Genomic DNA, 23,087 nt, shown 5'->3' with positions numbered 1-23,087 from the left:
GGTCTTCAATGACGGTATCGGCTTCAAGGATTAAGCCTCATCCATATTCTTCACTGTTCCTGGCTATGTCCAACTATTGATCTGAAACACGTTTGTTGCACTTGAATATCTGGGATCTTAAAGTGCCCGCATATAGTCACATTTGTACAAGAATAAAACTTGCGACTTTGACTGTGCTGATTGTTCCATGAATTGAAATGAAGAGTAAACGCAGGCTCGCAGCAGGAGAACGAGACGAACAATACGTACACCCTTAGCCTTGGCCTTGATTAATGCCTGGACGTGCCCGTAAAGAATAATATGACGTACTGGTCTGTGTCTTTTGTGCCTTAAGTATTCGTCTCCGATAGCGGCAACACTTGCCATACGAAGGCATGGGGGGCGGGGGGGGGGGTGAGGGGTTATGTGGTGCGGGGCGTATACAGATAGTCAAGAGCTTTCGAAACGGCCAAACTGACTTCTTTACTGTTAGCAGTCTAGCGATAGCCAGGCCGGTAAATTGCAAGTTGTCCGATTTGTTAAAACTCCTTCTGTCTCAGTGTCTTTTCTTCTTTCTTTTCGTCTTCTTTTTTCCCTGTTGACTCTCAGCCCTGTCTGGCATATCCTGCACTCCAGTTTGCCGTCAAGTGGCAGGATGTCGTAAACAGAAGACGAAGGGGAGGCGAGAAGGTTTCATTACAACCCAATCGACACTTCACGCTTCTCCACACGCGCCTTGCTCCTTGGCTACGGGGGCCACACTTTGGCACGCAAGGGGGGCTGGTGAGATAAGCCGTCGGCGGAAACTTGTGCGTGCAAATAGCAGTAGCTCGTCACCGCCCTTCCAGTCCGGCACAGCCCCCTCGACGTGTAGCGTTTCTCTTCCTTTTGATCTGGCAGGCGTCGGGTGGCTTACATACCCGAGACCCAGACCTAGCTCTCAAGGGGCATTTGTCTCTCTCTGCGCAGACACCGTAGTATGACCACGAAGCGATGTCTACGGCTGATAATCTACCAGCAAAGACCAACTTTGTCCCCGGATTAGGTCGCGGAATCGCGCCGTCCCCAAACCGCTGAATGTATGGCGGTCAATTTATTAGGTGTGGACCGTTTGTTCTCGCACCTGTCCATCCTGTCTGGCTATGAATGGCGCTTGTCGAGATGAGAGTGGTGCATTTACTGGGAGCGATACGGGCTGCCCGTGCTGTTGATGTTGACGGCAAGGCGTGTGCCTAGCAATTGTCAAAGACATTCTAAGGGTTCGAGTAGACACAGTGGTGGGCTACAAAATCGGTGCCTGATTTGAGAGTTTGTATTGCTTTTGTGATTTAAAAGCAGGGCCGGACTAGGCTAAGAGGAGGGGGGTTGCCAGTGGTGGTCCAGGGGGATGTTCCCCCTGGCGGGGTCAGGGCGCGAAGCCCCGTGAAGCTGATGGGTAGGTCATATTCTAAAATAGGAAAATGGTCGCTCCTTGAATGAAACGGCATAAAATAAGCAATAATAAAAAATGTTTTAAATAAGTGAAGTACATGTTTAGGCTAGGGGAGGGGGGGGGGGTTGCGCAACCCCCACAACCCCCCCGGTAGTCCGGCCCTGACTTTAACTAAATTGAAGTTTGTTTTATAAATGTTTGTTTTTCTTCTAGTGTTGCAGTTTTAAAATTGTTTTTAAAAAAAGGGTGGGGGTCAAAAAAAGAGGGGGGACAAAATACAAAAATGAAGACAAAATTTCATAAAACCTCATCTATTTCTATCAATGAAATAACAAGCCTTATTCCTCGCTATTGTTAACAGCATATCAAGGTTGATGCAACATGTCCACTCAGTCTCCTGCCCGATTCTGTCGTAGATGAGACACGAGGGACGATCTTGCAGTCTGGTGTCGCCATCCGGTCTTGTCTTCCGCCTTCCTTATCAGTGTTGGACTGTTCAGATGTGTCCATTCCTTTATGCTGTGCATCCAGCTCTTGTTCAGGGGCGGGGACGTAGCTCAGTTGGTAGCGCGCTGGCTTTGTAGCCAGTTGGTCGCTATCAGCGTGGGTTCGATCCCCACGTTCGGCGAGAGATTTATTTCTCGGAGTCAACTTTGTGCAGACTCTCTTCGGTGTCCGAACACCCCCGTGTGCACACATGCGCACGAAAAAGATCCCACGTTCACAGCGAAAGTCTCAGGGCTTGGAAAACACGAAGACACGCATGCATCATCTCTCGTCTCCGATTATCATGATCGTATTTCGATACTTTGAAGAGACAAACCCAATGCTGGTGTGTCGAAGAAGACAGCCACAGCGGGCTTGTTCGAATCAAAGTATCACACCATATCTTCAACGTATTACCAATACCTGTCCCAATATAGACCAGTTGGTCTAAGAGGACGTTAAAAACCCTAATAATCAATCAGCTCTTGTTCTGTCTGCCTCTGCGCCTGTCGCCTTCCAGTGTTCCTCAGTCGCAGAACAGTCTTTGGCATTGTGTTGTGGCGTGTGACATGGTCATACAATGATAGTTCCCTTCTCTTTACTTTTGTCAGGAAGGGTTTCTGTGACCTTACTTGGGGTCCTTATTCCTTCCGTCAGTCCAACTGTCCATGGGATCCCAAAGAAGACGCCTTGAACAGAACTTGGGAAAGTGGGTAGCCTTATCAAACGCCGACTGTGTTCTTGGGTTAGCTTCCGATATGCTTGTTGAGGAGGGCTACAATACCAGAGCCAGTGGTATTTGGTCCTTTGGTTGCAAAAGACCCCCCTGGATGTTGAAGTTTCCCAGGACCTACCAAAGACCTTAGTGCCACGCTCTTTCGAAAGCTTTCTTAAAATCTATGCTGCATGTGTTTCTCCATCAGCATTCGGCAGTTAAGTTACTGCAGTTGTTGTTGAAGATTAGTTCCACCGTACTTCAATCTGCCCTAAACACAGCCTGTTCTTCTGTTTCTCAGTTTCAATCTTGAGTCGGTTGAAAGGGCGGGGATGTAGCTCAGTCGGTAGCGCGCTGGATTTGTATCCAGTTGGCCGCTGTCAGCGTGAGTTCGTCCCCACGTTCGGCGAGAGATTTATTTCTCAGAGTCAACTTTGTGTGCAGACTCTCCTCGGTGTCCGAACACCCCCGTGTGTACACGCAAGCACAAGACCAGGGATCGCGTTTACGCACGATTTTTGCGTATTTGACGCATTTTAAAAGTCGCTGACGCGTTTTTTTCGCCGCGCCGCGTAAGCCATACGCAAAAATATTGTAACTTTTTCTTGTCTTCACGCGCGTATCTCCAGACTCGATGCCATGAGCTTTAGAAGCAGAACGAGCCTTTGACAAACCTTTAAAATCTACCAGAAACATAAAATATGGGGGGGGGGGGTTCCAAAAGTATATTGTGAAGATATGGGTGTGAAGGCGCAAAGCGCCGAGCCGACGGCGCGAAGCGCCGAGCTTGCTAGGGGGGTCCGGGGGTATGCCCCCCCGGAAAATTTTGAAAAAAAGGATGCAAAATGGTGCAATCTGGTGCATTCTGAGGATGATCATTACCAGTTTCAGGCAGCAGATTTTGTCACTGATTAATACCCAAAAAAAACACTTCTTTTTTTGGGGGGGGGGTGGGGGGGGGGGGGGTTTCCGGAAACCCCAGAACCCCCCCCCCCCCCCTCGTCCGCCCCTGATTGTATATAAAGGTTAGTTCTGACACTGACGAGGGATCTCCTCATGGAAAGGAAGATATCACCATTGATTGAGTCCATTCTGTGGGCCGCTGTTTTCTCTCCCAGATCTTCAAGCAAAGCGATGTTAAAACTGATGCAATCTCATCCCCTTCGTGCTTGAGCAGTTCTGCTGTGATGATGTCTGCACCAGGTGGTTTACACGTTAGTAGGCTTTGAATCGCTTCCTCTACTTCCTCTCTCATCACGGGTATGGGTGATGGTTTCCTCCCAGATAGCAAGCTCACACAAATTTTGCCACTTGGAGTAAAAGGTTGGAAACTAACAGTGCTAGACGACCCCCCCCCCCCCAAAAAAAAAAAAAAAAAATAATAACAATAATAATAAAACCCAACCAAATACAGACACACACACACTGCACACACAGACTGCCACTCGCACACATCTTGAAAGAGATACAGACAGACAGACAGACAAGCAGAGACAGACAAGCAGAGACAGACAGGCAGAAACAGACAGATAAGTATACTGAGAGAGATACGTACGTACAGATAGAGAGAGAGAGGGGGGGTGGGGGGGAGAGAGAGAGATATATAAAGACAGACACCCAAAAGCAGAGAAAAACTCTTTCGGCTGTAAAAGAAAGGAATAAACATAATGACACAAGCGTGAAAGGCCCCTGTCACATCAGTTTAGGAAAAGGAGGAAGAAAGCATTTTCTGACATATGTTTTGGTCTGTGCGCATGGACATATGTTTTGGTCTGTGCGCATGGACATATGTGTCTGAATGTCAGTTTACAAGTGACAGCTGGAAGTTACCGAGATTCCATATTTCAAACTTTACTAAAGGGGATATGTAAATAAATCAAATATAACCCTGCCCACAGCGCAAGTTCCCTTCAATTGACAAATGAGAATGAATAACACCATTTAATCTGGTGTGTTGGGGGCCTTGTATAGCTCTGCAAGCAGTATTGTAATAGATTTTTCATTTTGATGCCATGAGCTTTAGAAGCATAACGAGCCTTTGACAAACCTTTAAAATCTACCAGAAACATAAACATTTGTCGTTGACACGGATTCATTCTAATGCCTGAAGGGATGATTTCTCCCTCTCTTTTTCTCATTGTGGAGTGAGTACATACCCGGAAAAAAAATTGCCCTTCTATAGCTAACGCCTATTCATCATGAGATGGCACAGTTTCACCCCAATTCGGAAGTTCAAACTCTGGCGGAACTGTTCAAATTACAACTTCTCCCCAAACTATGATCATCGTTTATAAAAGCTCTACAAATCGCGGCTCAGCTGACGCTGGCCTCAAATCAACCAGCACGTGAGTCGGGCGTCGATGTGTTGTAAGCTGGCGCGTGAGGTCATTGTATGTGGCCTTTCTCCGAGCGTGTTGTCAACAACGGGGGCCAAGAGCAGTGCCTTTCTCCCCCCGAGCCCCCCTCTGGTCGCCATTGACAGAGCTAATCTGCAAAGTCCCGGCCAGATTAAGCGCTGTTCGGTCCCCGCGTTATTGATGAGGCTTTGATGGCTCCGCCTCTCGCGGCCAAGATAAATAAGCTGCGCGCGCTGTGGCGTTTTCATTATGCCAGTCTTGTCTGCGAATATGTTATATGAAGTCTTATATCGCGCGCGTATCTCCAGACTCGGACTCAAGGCGCAGGGATCTATTTATGCCGTGTGAGATGGAATTTTGTACACAATACATCACGCATTCACATCGACCAGCAGATCGCAGCCATTTCGGCGCATATATATCCTACTTTTCACGGCCTATTATTCCAAGTCACAGGGGTATTTTGGTGGACATTTTTTTTTATCTATGCCTATACAATTTTGCCAGGAAAGACCCTTTTGTCAATCGTGGGATCTTTAACGTGCACACCCCAATGTAGTTTACACGAAGGGACCTCGGTTTTTCGTCTCATCCGAAAGACTAGCACTTGAACCCACCACCTAGGTTAGGAAAGGGGGGAGAAAATTGCTAACGCCCTGACCCAGGGTCGAACTCGCAACCTCTCGCTTCCGAGCGCAAGTGCGTTACCACTCGGCCACCCAGTCCTTGAGGAGACAATGATGCTTTTTTTCTGAAAACAATGTCTTTTCAGAAGATTTATAGCTTTTTTAAAATTTTAATTCTGTCTTCCTTTTTCTGTTGTCGAACTTTATTCTAGCTCTTGTCTTTTAAAAATATCCCTTGATATTCACTTAAAATCAGAATATTTCAGTGGTTTACACTCTTTTAATGCCCTTTAACGTAAAACAAATACCCATCTAATGAATATCGTTCTTTGTCTCAAGGCACATTTTGATTTTAAGCGACAGTTCGAAACAAATGATCAGAGACTGTTACTGTCATTTCGTGTTAAGAAAACCTCTTTCAAAACGAAACCCCTGTGGACTCGACACGTAGGCTTTCAGCAAGGCTATATCTAGAGTTCCACGGCTTCTTCTTCTTCTTCTTCTTCTTCTTCTTCTTCTTCTTCTTCTTCTTCTTCTTCTTCTTCTTCTTCTTCTTCTTCTTCTTCTTCTTCTTCTTCTTCTTCTTGTCGATCACACCTGTGTTCCACTGTGAAATCTGTTTATTTTTATTTTTCAAACAGTCGTCCTCTGGTCAACATTCAATAGTAAAGAGAACTGAGCTATCCAAAGTGATCCTGACAGGATAATACCTGGATCAGCTTTCCTGAACACTCTCCAAGAGTTGCACGTTACTCTTGATCCTTGAAGATGTTTTACCTTTCACGTGATCCCTCGCACTTTTAAACTGTGGACCCCCACCCCCCCCCCCCCGCGCTCTTGTACTCTTTTAAGACCTCCAAAAACAATTGACAGAGGTTATATGAGGGAAAACAATTGACAGGGGTTATATGAGGGAAAACAATTGACAGGGGTTATATGAGGGAAAACAATTGACAGGGGTTATATGAGGGAAAACAATTGACAGGGGTTATATGAGGGAAAACAATTGACAGGGGTTATATGAGGGAAAACAATTGACAGGGGTTATATGAGGGAAAACAATTGACAGGGGTTATATGAGGGAAAACAATTGACAGGGGTTATATGAGGGAAAACAATTGACAGAGGTTATATGAGGGAAAACAATTGACAGGGGTTATATGAGGGAAAACAATTGACAGAGGTTATATGAGGGAAAACAATTGACAGGGGTTATATGAGGGAAAACAATTGACAGAGGTTATATGAGGGAAAACAATTGACAGAGGTTATATGAGGGAAAACAATTGACAGGGGTTATATGAGGGAAAACAATTGACAGGGGTTATATGAGGGAAAACAATTGACAGAGGTTATATGAGGGAAAACAATTGACAGGGGTTATATGAGGGAAAACAATTGACAGGGGTTATATGAGGGAAAACAATTGACAGGGGTTATATGAGGAAAAACAATTGACAGGGGTTATATGAGGGAAAACAATTGACAGGGGTTATATGAGGGAAAACAATTGACAGGGGTTATATGAGGGAAAACAATTGACAGGGGTTATATGAGGGAAAACAATTGACAGAGGTTATATGAGGGAAAACAATTGACAGAGGTTATATGAGGGAAAACAATTGACAGGGGTTATATGAGGGAAAACAATTGACAGGGGTTATATGAGGGAAAACAATTGACAGGGGTTATATGAGGGAAAACAATTGACAGAGGTTATATGAGGGAAAACAATTGACAGAGGTTATATGAGGGAAAACAATTGACAGGGGTTATATGAGGGAAAACAATTGACAGGGGTTATATGAGGGAAAACAATTGACAGGGGTTATATGAGGGAAAACAATTGACAGGGGTTATATGAGGGAAACCAAATCTGAGAAAACAGGGTCTTAAAAGAGAGGGTGACTTAAAGTGTGGCGGGGGGGGGGGTGACTTAAAAGGGGGGGGGGGGTTCTACTGCACTACTCAAAGTCGTACAACGATTCAACGGCCTATACGTGTCAAACCAAAAGTGGATATTTGATACATAATGATTCATCAAAAGGATTGACACTCACTAACAATCGCTGCTATTCCATCAGCATAACATGCTGCAGTACGTCTTTTCTTTTCTTTTTTTTTTAATAACATCAATATCTTTCATAAATCCTGACGCCAAACAAAAGAAAGAAAAAGTGCAAAAAGCATTAATTCGGAAATTGTCACTTAGTTTTGAAAAGCATAAAATGGATACAGATCGCACCGTTTGCCCAATGTTCTGCTATCTGGGCCGTATCAATTAAATCTAAGCTAGCCACCACAAACAATTTTTTTTGAAAATCGTATGCACATCAGGTGCAAAGTCATGTATAGAAACAAAAGACTAATAACATCAGCTGAATAAAATGGAAAAATAAAGTGCTGCCACTCCTTATGTCAAACTCTTCAACGTCACCTCGTTTCACAAGTCATATCCGGGCAAGTCATAGCCACCCCTTCGTGGAATCAAACCAAAGTGTCGATAATACGTTACACACTCGTGCAAATGTTGATTCTTGCCTCCTCGTAAATCAACCGAGTTTACACAACCGTACTCTCCCGCCACACGCTCACAATGAAAACGCGCCAGGGAGCGTTAGCAAAGGGTAAGAAGGTAAAACAGCTGCGACGGTGCCGCGGTGTCTTAGTGGAAACACCCAGAGCGGTATCCAGGCAGAGGCACGAAAGTCCTGGTCGGTCCGAAGCCTGGAATTGACAGGCCCGGTGCTGAAGGTTATCGAACTGGTGCACGGGCAACAATGCGCGGGATTTCCTCCAGTGTTCTGGGCGAAGAATTCCCACACGGTCTTCGGGCCAACACTGTGTTCTGAGGGCTCTACCTTTCTTCGTCTGTTGCTTTGGGTTTGGGGTGGTGGATGGAGGATGGAGTGGGGTGGATCATAGATACAAATAAATAAATGTACATATCTGGGGTCAGAGGAAGTTGATGGTAAATGCCGCTGACAGTACGTTTTTCATCAACTGCTTTTTTGTTTCACGTATCATTGGTCACCGAAAAGCCAAATAGGTTAAAGGCACAGTAAGCCTCCCGTAAACCATCACAGATACTGTCAGGCTTTTACACACAGTACAAACACCCTTTCATTTAAACACTCACCGCTTGAGAACATCCCAAGTGCCCTCCGTAAAGAGCGAGCAATTTTCAAAGAAGTTATTTTTGCCTGGTTTATCTTACCCCTGAGCCATCGTGAACCCGTGTGATCCAGTTTCCTTTTTTTCACAATGTAGTCGTCAGTTTGTGATTTCAATTCGACTCGCTGTAAACTTATCTGCAATAGCACGTTATTATGTACCTCTGAATTTAAAAGCAACAAACGGCTGCGATTCACACGAACTCTAGCGAGGGTTTTTGACTATTTAGATGAACTGGCGATAGGCATAACCGTCGTCTGCTACGAGAACCACGACCTTGCGTGACCCTGCTTCCGGGCTTTTCTTTTTTCAAACTTTCAAAACTTAGAATTGTACTGATCTTGTCTTGATGAAAAAATAATTCTTTTATGATTTGAGAATGTTTGTGTAACAAGCTGTCAATTTATTATTTAGATCTTAAAAGTTAGGTCTAACGCCAAAACGCACCGTCCGATTGTCTGATCAATCCGCAAAATTAATTCTTTGAAAAATGCTCGCTCTTTACGTGGGGCACCTGGGATGTTCTCAAGCGATGAGTGTTTAAACGAAAGGGTGTTTGTACTGTGTGTAAAAGCCTGACCGTATCTGTGATGGTTTACGGGAGGCGTACTGTGCCTTCAAAGGAACAACAACAAATAAACATCCATCCAATCATCTATTATATGTTTGTGTCTTCTTGTCAGTGCTGCTGTTTGTTTTCTTTTGATTTCATGAATATACAGACAGGGAGATAATCTTGAGATTCAATGGGGAAGAGTTTCATGCAGTAAGATCACCGAGCTTTGCTCAGTGTGGATGGCACCACAACCTTCTTTTCTCAGAAAAATTGAACATTGAGTCAGACACCACCGAAATAATCGGCCCTACTGACACTCAGCGACTTCCGTGGGTTTCTTTGTCGAACAACTTCTAGAAATTGGTGGAAATACGTTCATGTGAGTAGAACATAAGGCCTAAAAAAAAAATAGATGTGGTTACGGTAACCCGACCTACCCTATTTTTGGGGGCCGACCCTATAACTTTTTATTACATTTGTCCCCCAAAAAAAACAACAAAAAAAACGAGTGCAGAAAACGCAATGAAAGCGAAATCGCCCGAGTCGCACACTTATTTCCCTGTCAAGTAGGTTTAATTTGTACACATTAGAAAAAAAAGTTAAAAAAAAGAAAAAGTGATTGCCTACCTTCCTACCCTATTTTTTTTGTGGCTATGTTACCGTAACCACACCTTTTTTTTTTGGCCTAAGAGATGCATCTCTCAGAGCGGAGCGAATGAATAGTAACGTGTATGGCAGTGCTAATAATGATAGACGTTTCATGGAGAGAAAAACAGCGCATGAAGGGGAATAGAGAAGCGAATAGAGAGGCAAGTTAGTAGTGTAGACAAAAAAACCACCGAATTTATTTCAACAATGCTGAGGATCAGTTCAGTACATCACCAAATTTACGGGGCAGAAGTCAAAATAATTAATAGAAATTGGAGAAAACACAGAAGAAAGTACAACCTTGCCCCATTCAAGGCTATATGGCCACCCGAAGGCACTCACATCCTCAAAATGGTAACGTAAACGTAAACGGAATCACACACTACTCCATTGCTGATAGATAACAAAGACTGTTTCGCAGTACACCTAGTGTATTTTTGCTGTACGGTATATGAGTAAGTTTACGAGCGTTTATCGGCGTGTGTTGACAGGTACAACAAGTGGGGGGATCACATAAACCACTCACACACCGACACTCGCGCCAATGGCCAGGCTTTTGGCGGATTACACAGATTACTCCAAGATAAATGTTTTGCTGGTGATGAATCATATCAAACGGTATACGTGAGCGAAGTGAGAAACACTTTCATAAAACACACTCGGAATCGAAATAGAATTTGATACCATCTATAGCTCAGGGCAAAATAATGATTAGTTTGAACGATTTATTCAAATAGTTTTGCAAAGGACAGTTATTATTGTAATGCCGTAAACATAGAATTATATGGGAATTATTGTGCGGAATAATGAAAGCTGAAGCTTTCATGGGCAGTGAAAAGACCAATATCATTGGCTTACCACCAAGAAATAAGGGACAAAATGTAGAGAAAACAATAGCTAGATCCTAATCAAACAAAGAGAAAAACAGCAACAGTTTAAACGAATACAAATCTTGGACACAGGAAAACACTATTGCCTGTGGATAACAAAACAAACAAGAAGAGCAAACGCTCGATCGAGTCACTTTCGCAGTTCTGAATATTATATGAGGCATCAGATGGACAGGAAGAAATTGCTATTCACAACACAATGAGTCACGTTCACATAAAATTTGAGCCCGGTCACTTTTATAGTTTCCGAGAAAAGCCCAACGTTAAGTTGTGTGTTGCCGAACAGAAAAGGCTAGTTATCTCCCTTGTTTTTCTGATAACGTTCGTAAAAGGCTACAGATGTAAATACTTTGATGTAAAGAATAATCCTACAAAGTTTCAATCACATCCGATGAACTTTGTCAAAGATATAAAATGTCTAATTTTTTCTTTGACGCTGACCTGTGACCTTGAAAAAGGTCAAAGGTCAACGAAACCATCGTTAAAGTGTAGAGGTCATTGGAGGTCACGACTAAACAAAATATGAGCCCGATCGCTTTGATAGTTTTCGAGAAAAGTCCAACGTTAAGGTGGTGTCTACGGACGGCCGGCCGGCCGGACGGCCGGCCGGACAGACTAACACTGACCGATTACATAGAGTCACATTTTCTCAAGTGACTCAAAAACTGTACACAAGCTCAAAAGGGTATGCATTGCCATTTAAACATATAAATGAATATTTGAAGGTAACAAAAATCCATTGTTGTAAAATCATTAGTATGTTTAGATACAAAACAGACAAAAGAGTATAGTTGGGTTTCCTTAGACGTGAGGTCTGTTTACGTTACTGACAAGTTTTGCATTGTTCTATATTCGCGTACGGATAGAAACAACAACGCGAAAGTACCAACAAATACAGAAAAGAAAATTAAAGAAAGAAACAAAAATTGCCAAGAGAATGATGAAATAACGTAGCACGAGACATTTTGGACTGTTATCTTTATTATCCTTTAAACTCTTCAGTAAACGCGTTTGCCACACCGATTTCAAAGCAATAATCTCGTTTACTTTTGCACTAAAATCACAGAGCGGTCAAATCGGTGTCCATAATTCTCCCATTATCTCCTCCAGCGAGTTATAGGCCGAGTGGACAGTGGTAGAGGTCACAATGTTAATGGACAGTCGCTGACCGACAGCATGAAATAGGGGTGGGATGGGACTGACCAACATCATAAATAATGACAGGGTGCGGTTCGTCTAGGTTAGGAGTGCTCAGAGAGCTAGATCGCTAGATGAGGGGGGCGGAGAGAGAGAGAGAGAGAGAAAGAGAGAGAGAGACAGAGAGAGAGAGAGACAGACAGACAGACAGACAGACAGACAGACAGAGACAGACAGACAGGCAGAGAAAGACAGAGAGAGACAGACAGACAGACAGACAGACAGACAGACAGACAGAGACAAAGATAAAACACTTCTTTAAGAGAGAGAGAGAGAAAGAGAGAGAGAGAGATGAGAGAGATAGAGACAGACAGAAGACAATTCTTTGAGAGAGAGAGAGAGAGAGAGAGAGAGAGAGAGAGAGAGAGAGAGAGAGAGAGAGAGAGAGAGAGAGCAGACGATTATTTTTAGACTGAGAGAGAAATAATAATAATAATCAGGATATGTATATGGCGCCAATCCTAAAACAGTTCTAAGCGCATACATAAATAATAAATTATTCTGTACACAATTCCAAATCAAATAATGATATAAGAAAAACCAAAGAGGGAGAAAGAGAGAGAGAGACAGAGACAAGACAGAGAGGCAGGCAGAGATAGGGAGAGACAGAGAGAGAGATATATATATATAGCCTATGTATATGTACTTTGGGGGAAGAAACATATAGAGAAAAGAGAGAGAGGGAACTGGGGAAGAGTGTAGTCACACTGGAGGGTCCTTTGACGACGTGTTAATACATATACATTTATAGACAATAATCAAGAATAGTATTAATCACGCACAGCGATTTAGATTTTTTGAGTGTTTTTGTGTGTGGTGAAGGCTTTTTCATTTAATTCCGGTAACCACAATGGGCAGCAGCACACAGGCAACACTAATAATACTGTAGAGGGAAGACAAGAAGCTCAGAAAGGAAAACTTTCAGCAGCACTAGATTATTAGACGAGGGAGGCGGTGCTGGACATTAGCCTGTTTGCTGTCCCTCCCACCCCCAGCTCCTCAGGCCAGTGGAGTCACGCTGAGCGGGCACGAGGAGAACGTGCTGTGGGCGGGGTCAGCAGAAATTTGTCAGCCACCTTGGGTGATTATGGGGCCCTTGATGTTAGTGCCTGTGTCACGGACAATTACCTGCTTCTTCACGGATTAGCCTTGGACTTTCACTTTGAGGAGGTGGGGGAAAATAACAATAACAATAATAACATCAAAATGAACACATTAAAATGGGAAGTTTTCTTCGACGCGGCATCTAACAGGTATTGCGGAAACATAGGGTGTGTATTTTTCTGCCTGATTTCGTGCGAAAATCGTTTGATGATAAAGGGATTATCCTCTTCACCACCATCTCTTCGTATAGGCCCATTGCAGAAACTCAAGTTATCAACAGCATTTCTACTCGGCGCGCGCGGTATGAGAATCACGGGTCGTAACTCTCTGGAATTGATCATCCGCCGCCATGTTGGATGCCTTGCACGATCTCTGACAGTGCTTGAGCGTTGGGTGGCGACTCGACAAAAGTGAAAATGACACGTTGTGTGGCCAAAAACTGCAGTCAGCAGGCACACTTTAGGATCCCTAAAGTTGTTTACCATCAGGGTGACAACTGGAAGGAAGTTACTGAGCGGCGGAGAAGACGATTATAACTGGTTATTTTTTGCTGTGTGCAGTGCGCTAATCAACAATTGTCCATCGGTTGTGCCTTTAGAGTGAACACTGTGATAGGATGCTTTGAAAATTATACTTTGCAGTAGTTACCTGAGCTGCATTGTACCTCATTTGCCTGTCTTGAGAGCTTTATCTTGTGAATTTTGGTGCACTGTCTGCATGGTAATTTGAGATAAAGAATAAATAAATGAATATAATAATGTATTCTTGCTTTACTTTTTATGTTGTGCTGTTGTGTTAAAAAGGCAGATCCCCTTTGGACTCATGCATGCACAGTTTTCTTCATTTTGTCTGCATACACAGTGAAATACGCAAAAAGAACAAGAGTGCAATGAAGAAAACTAACAAAGACGGCATCCAATATGGCGGCGCGAAGAGAGTATGAGCGGAGTTGTGCCCCTTAGGGCTAAAGCTAGCCGATCCATTTGAAAACGTCACGCCGAGTAAGAAGAATGAATTGGACCTATACCATCGTGCTTCGTCATGGAGAAAATATAATAATACGATTGAAAAATCTAATACTATTGGCTTTGAATTCGCTCCACAGTAAGTTAACAGGATTTTAAACCAGATTGCTTAGTTGTAAGCGGTCATTAAATACGCTAGATTTGCGTCTAAGGGGTTTATATGGGCGGGGTCTTTGACGGCTTCTTTGATCGTGTTTGGAAGTGCTTATTTAAATGATAAAGTGATAATATTTATATTGTGGGATTTAGCAAACAGGATATAGGGTTTATTTATTCGGGTTTTTTTCCTTTTTTTCTGGAGTGTTTGCTTGTTTGTTTGTTTGTGTGTGTGTGTGTTTGTTTGTTTGTTCGTTTGTTTAAAAAAAAAGAAGCAACACGGTGTATGGGACGGATCTTCTACATTTACACTAAATTAGTGTGGAGCAATATTTCAATAGGAGTCCCATTCTAGTTGTTAATTCTTTCGTATTTGTGGGGTAAGATGAACAATTATCAGAAGTGAAAACTTACACATCCTCCTTTCTCAGACCTCTTTTCTCCCCAAACAGAGCAGTATACAAACCACTGTATAATAAAGTAAAATAAAAGTGTTTGGTACATCGAAGATGAGTGGCTGAGTGTGTGACCGGAGAGGCCAAAGTTCTGGCGATACCTCACGGAGTCGCGTGTCAGATGACCAGAGGTCAGTTAATGGGGTGTGGGCACGCGCCGAGGCCAAGCAGGGCAGCATATGTGGCCATTGTCCACCCCACACTGACCATTCTACCCCGGGTGGATCTCATCGCCCCAAAGTCGGGCCGAGGTGACAGAGTGAAAAGGATTCTCTCCCTTGCTCGTGACAAATTTGAAGAAGATTCTCTCCCTTTATCTTGTCCGTTTTTCAACGGCTTAAGGTACCATTTGTTCGTTGTTTTATACACCTGAAGGATTCAGCCGGGTGAAACAGTGGATCTTAAACTTTTTATTGCTGCTGCTGCTGTTGCCGTATTGATGCTTCTGTTGTGCTTGCTTTGTGTCTTTCAGCTGTTTCTTCCTAAAATCTTCCCCCCTTACCTCCTTCTCTTTCTTCTACTCAGTCAAAAGTCTATGGTGCAAGTACATGCAAATTGACTATGAAAACTACCTTGCGTTTAAGGTGAAATTCTGCGTGTCATAAATGGGTTTATATTCATCATGCAACAATCTATCGACTGTACGAGACGGAGAAGCTAGTTCTGACCTTCTACGGTCACTCTCATAATCATCGTGATTCACTCTTCTGGAGCTACCATATCGTCCCTTTTGACCAACGGCACTTCAGCAGCGGTCAGTTTTACTCAGGTGAGACCAGACACTTGCCCTGGGGCGATGGTCACTTTGGACGACGCCCGGTCTTTTGAGCAAAGACAGACGACGCAATTATTTGCCCTTGCTCTGCTTAATTATCCCCCTTGGTGAGGTCTGTGATCATCCCTGTCGACAGCATACGAGGGTCGCAAAGAGTTGTGGTGGGAGGTGTCAGCATTGTTCCCCGTGCAGACCGCGCTGGCTAATTTGTCGTGTGCTCAACAAAACTGACTTCAGTCACAGCTATTGACGCATTCAGAGCTTCTGAGCCTTGCGAAATGCATGTAGAGTTCCATTCTGCTGTTTTCGGCCAGCGGGCGGAGCGAGGAGGGCTCAGAAACTCTGATTACCATTGGCTGTGTTATAGACTGATTTCTAAATGATAAAAATATTGGTTGAGTTTGATGCATTATGCAGAGCAAACAAAGTGAAGTGAGAAAAACTAATAACTAACTCACTCACTGACTCACACACTAACTAATTAATCACTGAATTACTAACTTCAGTCATTTCCCGGCTTATGAAATTTTCGCAAGACATATTTTCTTTTTCGGCAGCGCTCAGCCGGGCAGTGTGATCGCATCACATATCATGCTGGGTAGACTCGGTAGTTATGATCGCAATATCCAAGCGAAAACAGAGATGTACCAAAGGCTTGCGTGCTTCAGCCTTCAGTTTGGAGGCGATCTCCTAGATGACAAATTATCCTGTGTCACCCTACACTTAAGTTTCGTTTGTTAAAGATGAAGTTGTAGCTTAATCGGGCAGTCAGTTTAAATGCTAGTCTTTATTGTTCTATTCATACATGTGTCTCCATGGATTCAGAGAAGAAGTCTGAGTTTAAGAATTTCTCTCTGTGTGTGCAGGCGCGCAGTTTTCGTTGGAGGACGAGAACAAGCGAACACGTACGGCCTACACGCGGGGCCAGCTACTGGAGCTAGAGAAGGAGTTCCACTTCAACAAGTACATCTCCAGGCCTCGTCGCATCGAGCTGGCCGCAATGCTCAACCTCACGGAGCGACACATCAAGATCTGGTTCCAGAACCGCCGCATGAAATGGAAGAAGGACGAAGCCAAACGACGCCCGCGCCCTCTTCCTGCTAGTTCCACAACCTCTAATTCCTCCTCACCACCGGCAAGTCCCGCAACTCCTACCAAAAAAGGCAGCGGGGACGAGAGTAGCGGTCCTTTTGATAGTCCTACAACAACGACGACTGGCATCAAAGCGGAAAAGTGTAGAGACCTTGAGAACGCAGAAAACGATGACGTCAAAAGGGTGAAATTGCACCGCGACCATAGCATGGACGAGGATGACTTTAAACGGGAATTCAAAAGGCTGCAGCCATCGTGATTTTAAGGGATTCAGCGTAATTTGTTGTTGTAAATATGCTTTGAACTTTTGTGTTTTCATACGAGGTGGACTTTCCCCGTCAAACATTCTCTTCAAGAAAAACTAATCGGCTTGTCATGTTTTTTTAAAATATTTTATTCTATTTTTATTGCAGACCTCCAAGTTACTGCAGGGATTAAAGATGCCAAAAATATCTTCGGACTGAAACTGAAATGATAGAGTCAACAAAAGCTTATCAATTGATGACACTACACGTACCTTTATTTATTTGTGTGACGAGTGTTTTACTTAAAGCTGTTGCTCTCTGAGTAGACTGAATCAAAGTCAGCAACGGAAAGCTGAAAGATATTAATTTGTGTCACCAGAGAACGCTAGAATTTCGTCACTTGCATTTCAAAGGCCATGCGATCACCTTCCGGCTATACATGAACAAAAAAACAAAAAACACAGTTCATTTTGCATTTTATATTTTGAGGGAACAGGAAAATATAACGAACCCCCCTTTTTGAAACTGCCAAAAGTCTTTGAAAGCCAGATCTTCAAGTGAAGTTTGATTTTGCTTGACGAAAACGCACTTTAGTAGTTACAAACTTCAAAAACTGACCATCCGTGTTTAGGTTGTTTTAGGAATATGATCGTGCAGAGGAGGTTTTTACAAAATGGGGCCCCAAGTTATTTCTGAAAGAATTGTTTACACCTGTTTTCACGGACATTGACTTTTAACCATTGTGTTGACTCACAGGGACTTCCTCCAGCTAAAAAAATAACAACAGCACTGATCGACGTTCATAATCATCTATTCATTCTGATAATCATCGGTCCACGCTCTCGCTCATGTCTGATGACCCGAAGGAACGAAGGGAAGGAACTCATTTTACCTGAGTTCAGGATGATTATTTATCATCATAGAACATGTGGTGAGGAAAGGCTTGTGTGTATTTTTTCCCCCAATTTATGTTCGCAAAGGCTACATCGGGAGGGTAATTTACTGTGACGTTTTTGTACGTATTTATTTCTCTCGGGACTCGGAGCTACAAGGAATGAGCATGTACTGATGTGCAGCAGTTAGCTTACGGCCGACCACAACAGGGCGGAGGAAAATTGAGCTTTTACATATTTTTGTATTTGATGAGGAACCACCGGACAATAAAAAAAAGTTTATTAAAAAATTTAAAAAAAAGGTCGCTTCTTATTGATAAAGAGCTTTCTGCACTAATCACCTCATATAGCCATAGGGACATTTCGAGTGTGAAAGCAGGCCCGCTGAGATCAACTCTTGTCTTTCGATTTTTTTTCTCAATATCTGGCAGAACAATTTCACCGAGCCCTCAAAACTTAACAGATTAAGAAAAAAAATGTCTGAGAAATTTGTGTTGGCTTTTGTCTCTCCCGTTTTTAAGGCTCGGGGTTGGGAATGGCAGGGGTGAGGGAGGTAGTAGCAACATTGGTAAAGAAACCGCTTCGTAAACACGCTCTAATATTTATTTTTTGGGTGATTGTCAGAGTGTGATCTCTCTGGATGGGATTGGAATATTTACAGAGTTCGTCATAGTTTAAGGTCTGTTGTTCAACTTGAAACATGAGTGATTGTTGCATGTCTGTGATTTGATAGAGAATAAAATAAATGTAATCGTCTCTCGTTTTGCAGGGTAAAAACGGAATAAAAGAACTCCTTTGTTTGAAAAAAAAAAGTTTTAAAGTTTTTTACTTGCTCTGCGATTACTGAGCTCTCTCACTCTCTCTCTCCCGTTTTTAAGGCTCGGGGTCTTTATACTTGTTCTTCGTTTTATGTGTGTATTATAGTAGGGACTAGCTGTAAGAAAGGACCATATGGACCTAATGCTATCATCCCTCGGTAATAAAGTTTTCGAGTTCGAGTTCTCCCTCTTTCTCCTCCAACACACACACACATGCTGACTACTGTTACACACACACACACACACATGCTGACTAGTTACACACACACACATGCTGACTACTGTTACACACACACACACATATGCTGACTACTGTTACACACACACACACACACACATACACACTACTGTTACACACACACACACACACATGCTGACTACTGTTACACACACATACACACACACACACACACACACACATGCTGACTACTGTTACACACACACACACACACACACACACACACACACACACACACACACACACACAACTTTGCGGCATAAACGCAAAGGTACCTGGACCTAAAATAAAGCAGAATTGTAAATGCAGGGAATTAATTATCCAGTATTTTATTTAAATCACTGGGAATAGGTCCACATCAAGGCCAAATCAAGGCAAAATACAGGTATTTCTAACTTATGTCAAATATTTTTCATAAAGCGCATGATGACAGGAAAATGTGAAAACTTACGTCATCAAGGCTGATCAAACAATGTAATACTCAAACATATTACTACTTGCACATATTTACAATCAAAGAAAAGCAAATGCAGCATTTACAGTTTTGATCAATACTGAATATTTCTAAATTACTGACATGTTGATTGAATCAACGAATGGATAAATGCACTTTATCTGTTGAAATACAAATTGACACCTTCTGACTCCCTATACATTAAATTAAGACTCAATTTTCTGAGATTTTCTCTTCATGGTGTCAGTAAAGCCACCTCCATCTTAACACCACCTTTACTTTACATTTAAAGGTATTGAACTTGTCAAATCCAGGTGCACGGAGCCCCTGGGGCTTTTTAGTCATACCTCAGGCAGCTATCCGTCAAAAGAACTACCAAGTTTCATTGACTTGCACCCAAAGAGTCAAGAACTGCGATTTTTTTACGAATTAATTTCGTACTCGGACCCGGCTGGTCTTGGCCTATTTTTGGATCTAAATTTAGATCAGGTAGATCACCACATCATGCACAAAAAGACACGTCACTAGCAAACTATGTCAGACGTCATCATGAGTTTGTGTAAAACAAAATGGAGGCCGGAATCACTCAGTTGAATCGAACTCCGACCAAACACCACGTAATAACTAGGTTAATTTATGCACTCGAGTGAACAAGAAACTGTCGAGCTTCACAGATGTCGTCGTTGGGTAGTTTTGGGTTTGTTTTACTACCATAGGAGGATTTTTGAACTGTAAATGCACTCAACTGCAACAAAAACGCAAAACGAAGGCTGTGAGCTGCACTGAGCCTTTAAGATTTAAATTTGTCAGACTTCTGGAGGTCTTATAATAAAGGTACCAATCAAATCAAATCAAATCAAACTAACTTTATGATCTCGCATGGAGAAATGTCAGTGGATGTGCATGTAACATAAAGACAAACAAAACACTACAATACTGTACTTTCTGGCTCCACCAAAATTGACTATTGTGAGACTTTTTATTCCTTTACTATCATGTTTCAGATCAAAGCATAAACACACTGACAAACTTTCTACCATCATGGCTAGATCATAGTATGTCAAACCTGTGACTCAACTTCTGTCACTTTGAATCTGGTGAAGAACACACACCATTTCAAGCTACAGTCAATATGCATGTGAACTGATTCAAAATTGAATTTAAGAACAAATTCCTTGTTATCAATATGGGACAAAATTATTATTCATGATGTGTTATGCAGTTTGTATAATGAAAGCACCCGCTGTTTACATCATCTAAGTGAAAGGCAAACATTAATTGCTGCTTAACAAATTGCAGTGAAGACGTAAAAATGAAATCAAGTGGAATATGCAAATCACTACTGTGAAGAAACAAAAATACAAATGTAGAAAAAAGAAAAAGAAAAAAAAAGGGGAAAAAAAATACAATCACAACAACGATATCACACTATTCAAGTGTACATGTACACTCTCATATGAGGCTGAAAAGGGTCACTGCTACCAAAAAAAGTAGCTTTTTCTCCGATGTCTACATGAGAAAGGAAGACCAGCTTAACCTTCGCCCGTCCGGGTTATCGAAACACACGGAAGTCATCGTGGGGCCGTGTGGACCCATGCTTCTCATTTCCTTCTTAGATTTCCCACGATGTTTGTAGTCTAAATATGACCTTTTTTTATTACTTCTCGCTGAAAATTTAGGACATAAAGAGCTTATTAGGTGCCTCAGGCATTCTTAAAAGCTTATTAAAAAATTCTAACTAGTTTAAGAGATATTTGCAATTAAACACCCTTCTGGGTCCACACGGACCCACGACCACCGGCGAAGGTTAATTCACCTGTCAATTTTTTTTTCTACTCTCAGAATCATTTGCCACTAGCAATAGTCAGTCACAGGCATTAAGTACGCTTTCAGTAGCAAGAAAGGACTGTGAAAGACATATGGTCTTACAATCTTTTGAAGCAATGCAGACACTAACAAATGCAAAGTGGACACTAGTAACCATACCCCCTTTATGTGTATGTCAATACTGCTCTACAGACAGACAAAAAATCTGGTCAGATGGTAGAGCACTGGACTTGTGATCGGAAGGTCGCAGGTTCGAATTCGGGCCGGGACGGACACGGGTCAACTTTATGTGCAGACCCAGAGACGGAAGCCATGTCCCACCCCCGTGTCATCACAATGGCACGTAAAAGACCTTGGTCATTCTGCCATAAGTGCAGGTGGCTGAATACACCTAAACACGCAGACACCTGGGTAGCGCGACTCCGTTGCTGCTAGCTTTCCACTGGGAGGAAGCGACCCGAATTTCCCAGCGATGGGACAATAAAGTAATGAAAATGAAATGAAATAATAGTCACATACAGGACAACAACAATCACACTGGAAAAAAGAACACCAAAAATGTGTTTTTGAAAAAAATACATCTGCTAAACGCAGCTGGATGGTTCGTTAATGGACGGTAGATTATCAGTGATGTCAAAATAATAATATAGATCAGAAAAAAGGCGTTCAGACCACACTTGACACCAATATACTCAATATGTTCAATCTCAAACCACCATAAAGCAGTGCATGATGATATGCAACAAGGGTTTGCTAGTTGGTTGTAAATAAGCAACGGTGGCCATTACACAAGCATAAATATGATGGACGGGTGGTCTCACTATTTTATGGAATGTTGGACATATAATGATTTCAGCACACAAACACACACACACATGCATGCACGCATGCGCACACACACATTTCAAGGCAACTATCAGTGCATATCACAACCTTCAATACCTGTACAACTTTTATGCCAGTGAACAAGCTTATTTCTTAATAATTTTCCGATGTTATGAGTTTAATCATTGCACATGTCACAACACTTGTGAAACAGAACACATGTGTCAAACTGCTGCTATTAATGTGAATCCAATATTTCACAAATACACAATGGCTATAAATACTGCTCAACATAAATTCTAATTCAGTTTTTCAAACATTCAATACTTAACTAGTTATTTGTCATCCTAATTTACAACTCACAATCAAAAAGCATCACACACAAAAGACGAGAAAAAAAGACTTCCAAACTTTTTCTCTAGTATGCCAACCTCACAGGGTTACAGCCAGCTCCAATATATTGCTAACATCCATTGAAAACAATGTTGATTTGAGTCAAAACGAATTAAAACAGAACTCAAAAGCAACCGCAATGTAAAAAAAAGTTGGTCCAATATTCAAAAGAATAACAACCACAAAATACTAAATCTGTACATGGACAAAGTCATTGCCTCTCAGGCTGGTACCAAGCCAGAGACATCAAAATAATGACAGAATCTATTAATCAATGAAACAAAGTGAGAACACCGGCAGCAGTTAATAAACTGTTTCCAGATTACATCAATACAAAATGCAGTGGCAGAACATAATGCAGTCACAAAATTGTGCATGACAATGATTATGATCATTTTCAGGTGCTCCAAAGCTTGGTGTCCCCGTCACATCCTGTCAGCGCTAGGCATTATCTGAAACAAACAAAAAGAAAAAATGTCAGACATATTGATGCTTTACAAGGTACATAGAGATAAAGTCAATCCTGTCTTTAAAGGCAACGACCATGAAATTATGCATCGCTACTACTTCTCCCCAAAACAATCACCTTTTAAAATAAAACTAACTAACAACCAATCTTTGGCAGAATAACGAGAGAAAGAAAAGACAAGCATGCTTGTGAACACACTATCTGGATAACTCTATACAATGGCACCTGCGATGTGAGGCCCCTGCGATGAAAGGACACCTTTCAACATATGAAACCTTTTGAAGTGCCTTTGTCTATTATCCTGATGGAAATATACCT

General features: G+C 42.3%; 2 protein-coding genes across 2 annotated transcripts in view; one reads left to right on the top strand and one right to left on the bottom strand.

Annotated features, from left to right (window-relative positions):
- Positions 1–16,891, top strand: part of LOC138967988 (homeotic protein Sex combs reduced-like) — a 65,737-nt gene extending 48,846 nt beyond the window's left edge. The window contains exon 4 of the mRNA XM_070340549.1: positions 16,382–16,891. Coding sequence (XP_070196650.1) covers positions 16,382–16,866 — 485 coding nt within the window. The 3' untranslated portion in view covers positions 16,867–16,891. The remainder of the gene's footprint in view (positions 1–16,381) is intronic.
- Positions 16,892–19,068: 2,177 nt separating this feature from the next.
- Positions 19,069–23,087, bottom strand: part of LOC138967987 (serine/threonine-protein kinase Nek1-like) — a 59,439-nt gene continuing 55,420 nt past the window's right edge. Inside the window, exon 41 of the mRNA XM_070340548.1 lies at positions 19,069–22,752. Within this exon, the coding sequence (XP_070196649.1) occupies positions 22,742–22,752 (11 nt within the window). The 3' untranslated portion in view covers positions 19,069–22,741. The remainder of the gene's footprint in view (positions 22,753–23,087) is intronic.

The sequence above is a fragment of the Littorina saxatilis genome, linkage group LG6 (genome assembly GCF_037325665.1).
Source record: "Littorina saxatilis isolate snail1 linkage group LG6, US_GU_Lsax_2.0, whole genome shotgun sequence".
In the NCBI taxonomy this organism is placed as follows: Eukaryota; Metazoa; Mollusca; class Gastropoda; order Littorinimorpha; family Littorinidae; genus Littorina; species Littorina saxatilis.
This window is presented reverse-complemented; position numbering and strand designations above follow the sequence as displayed.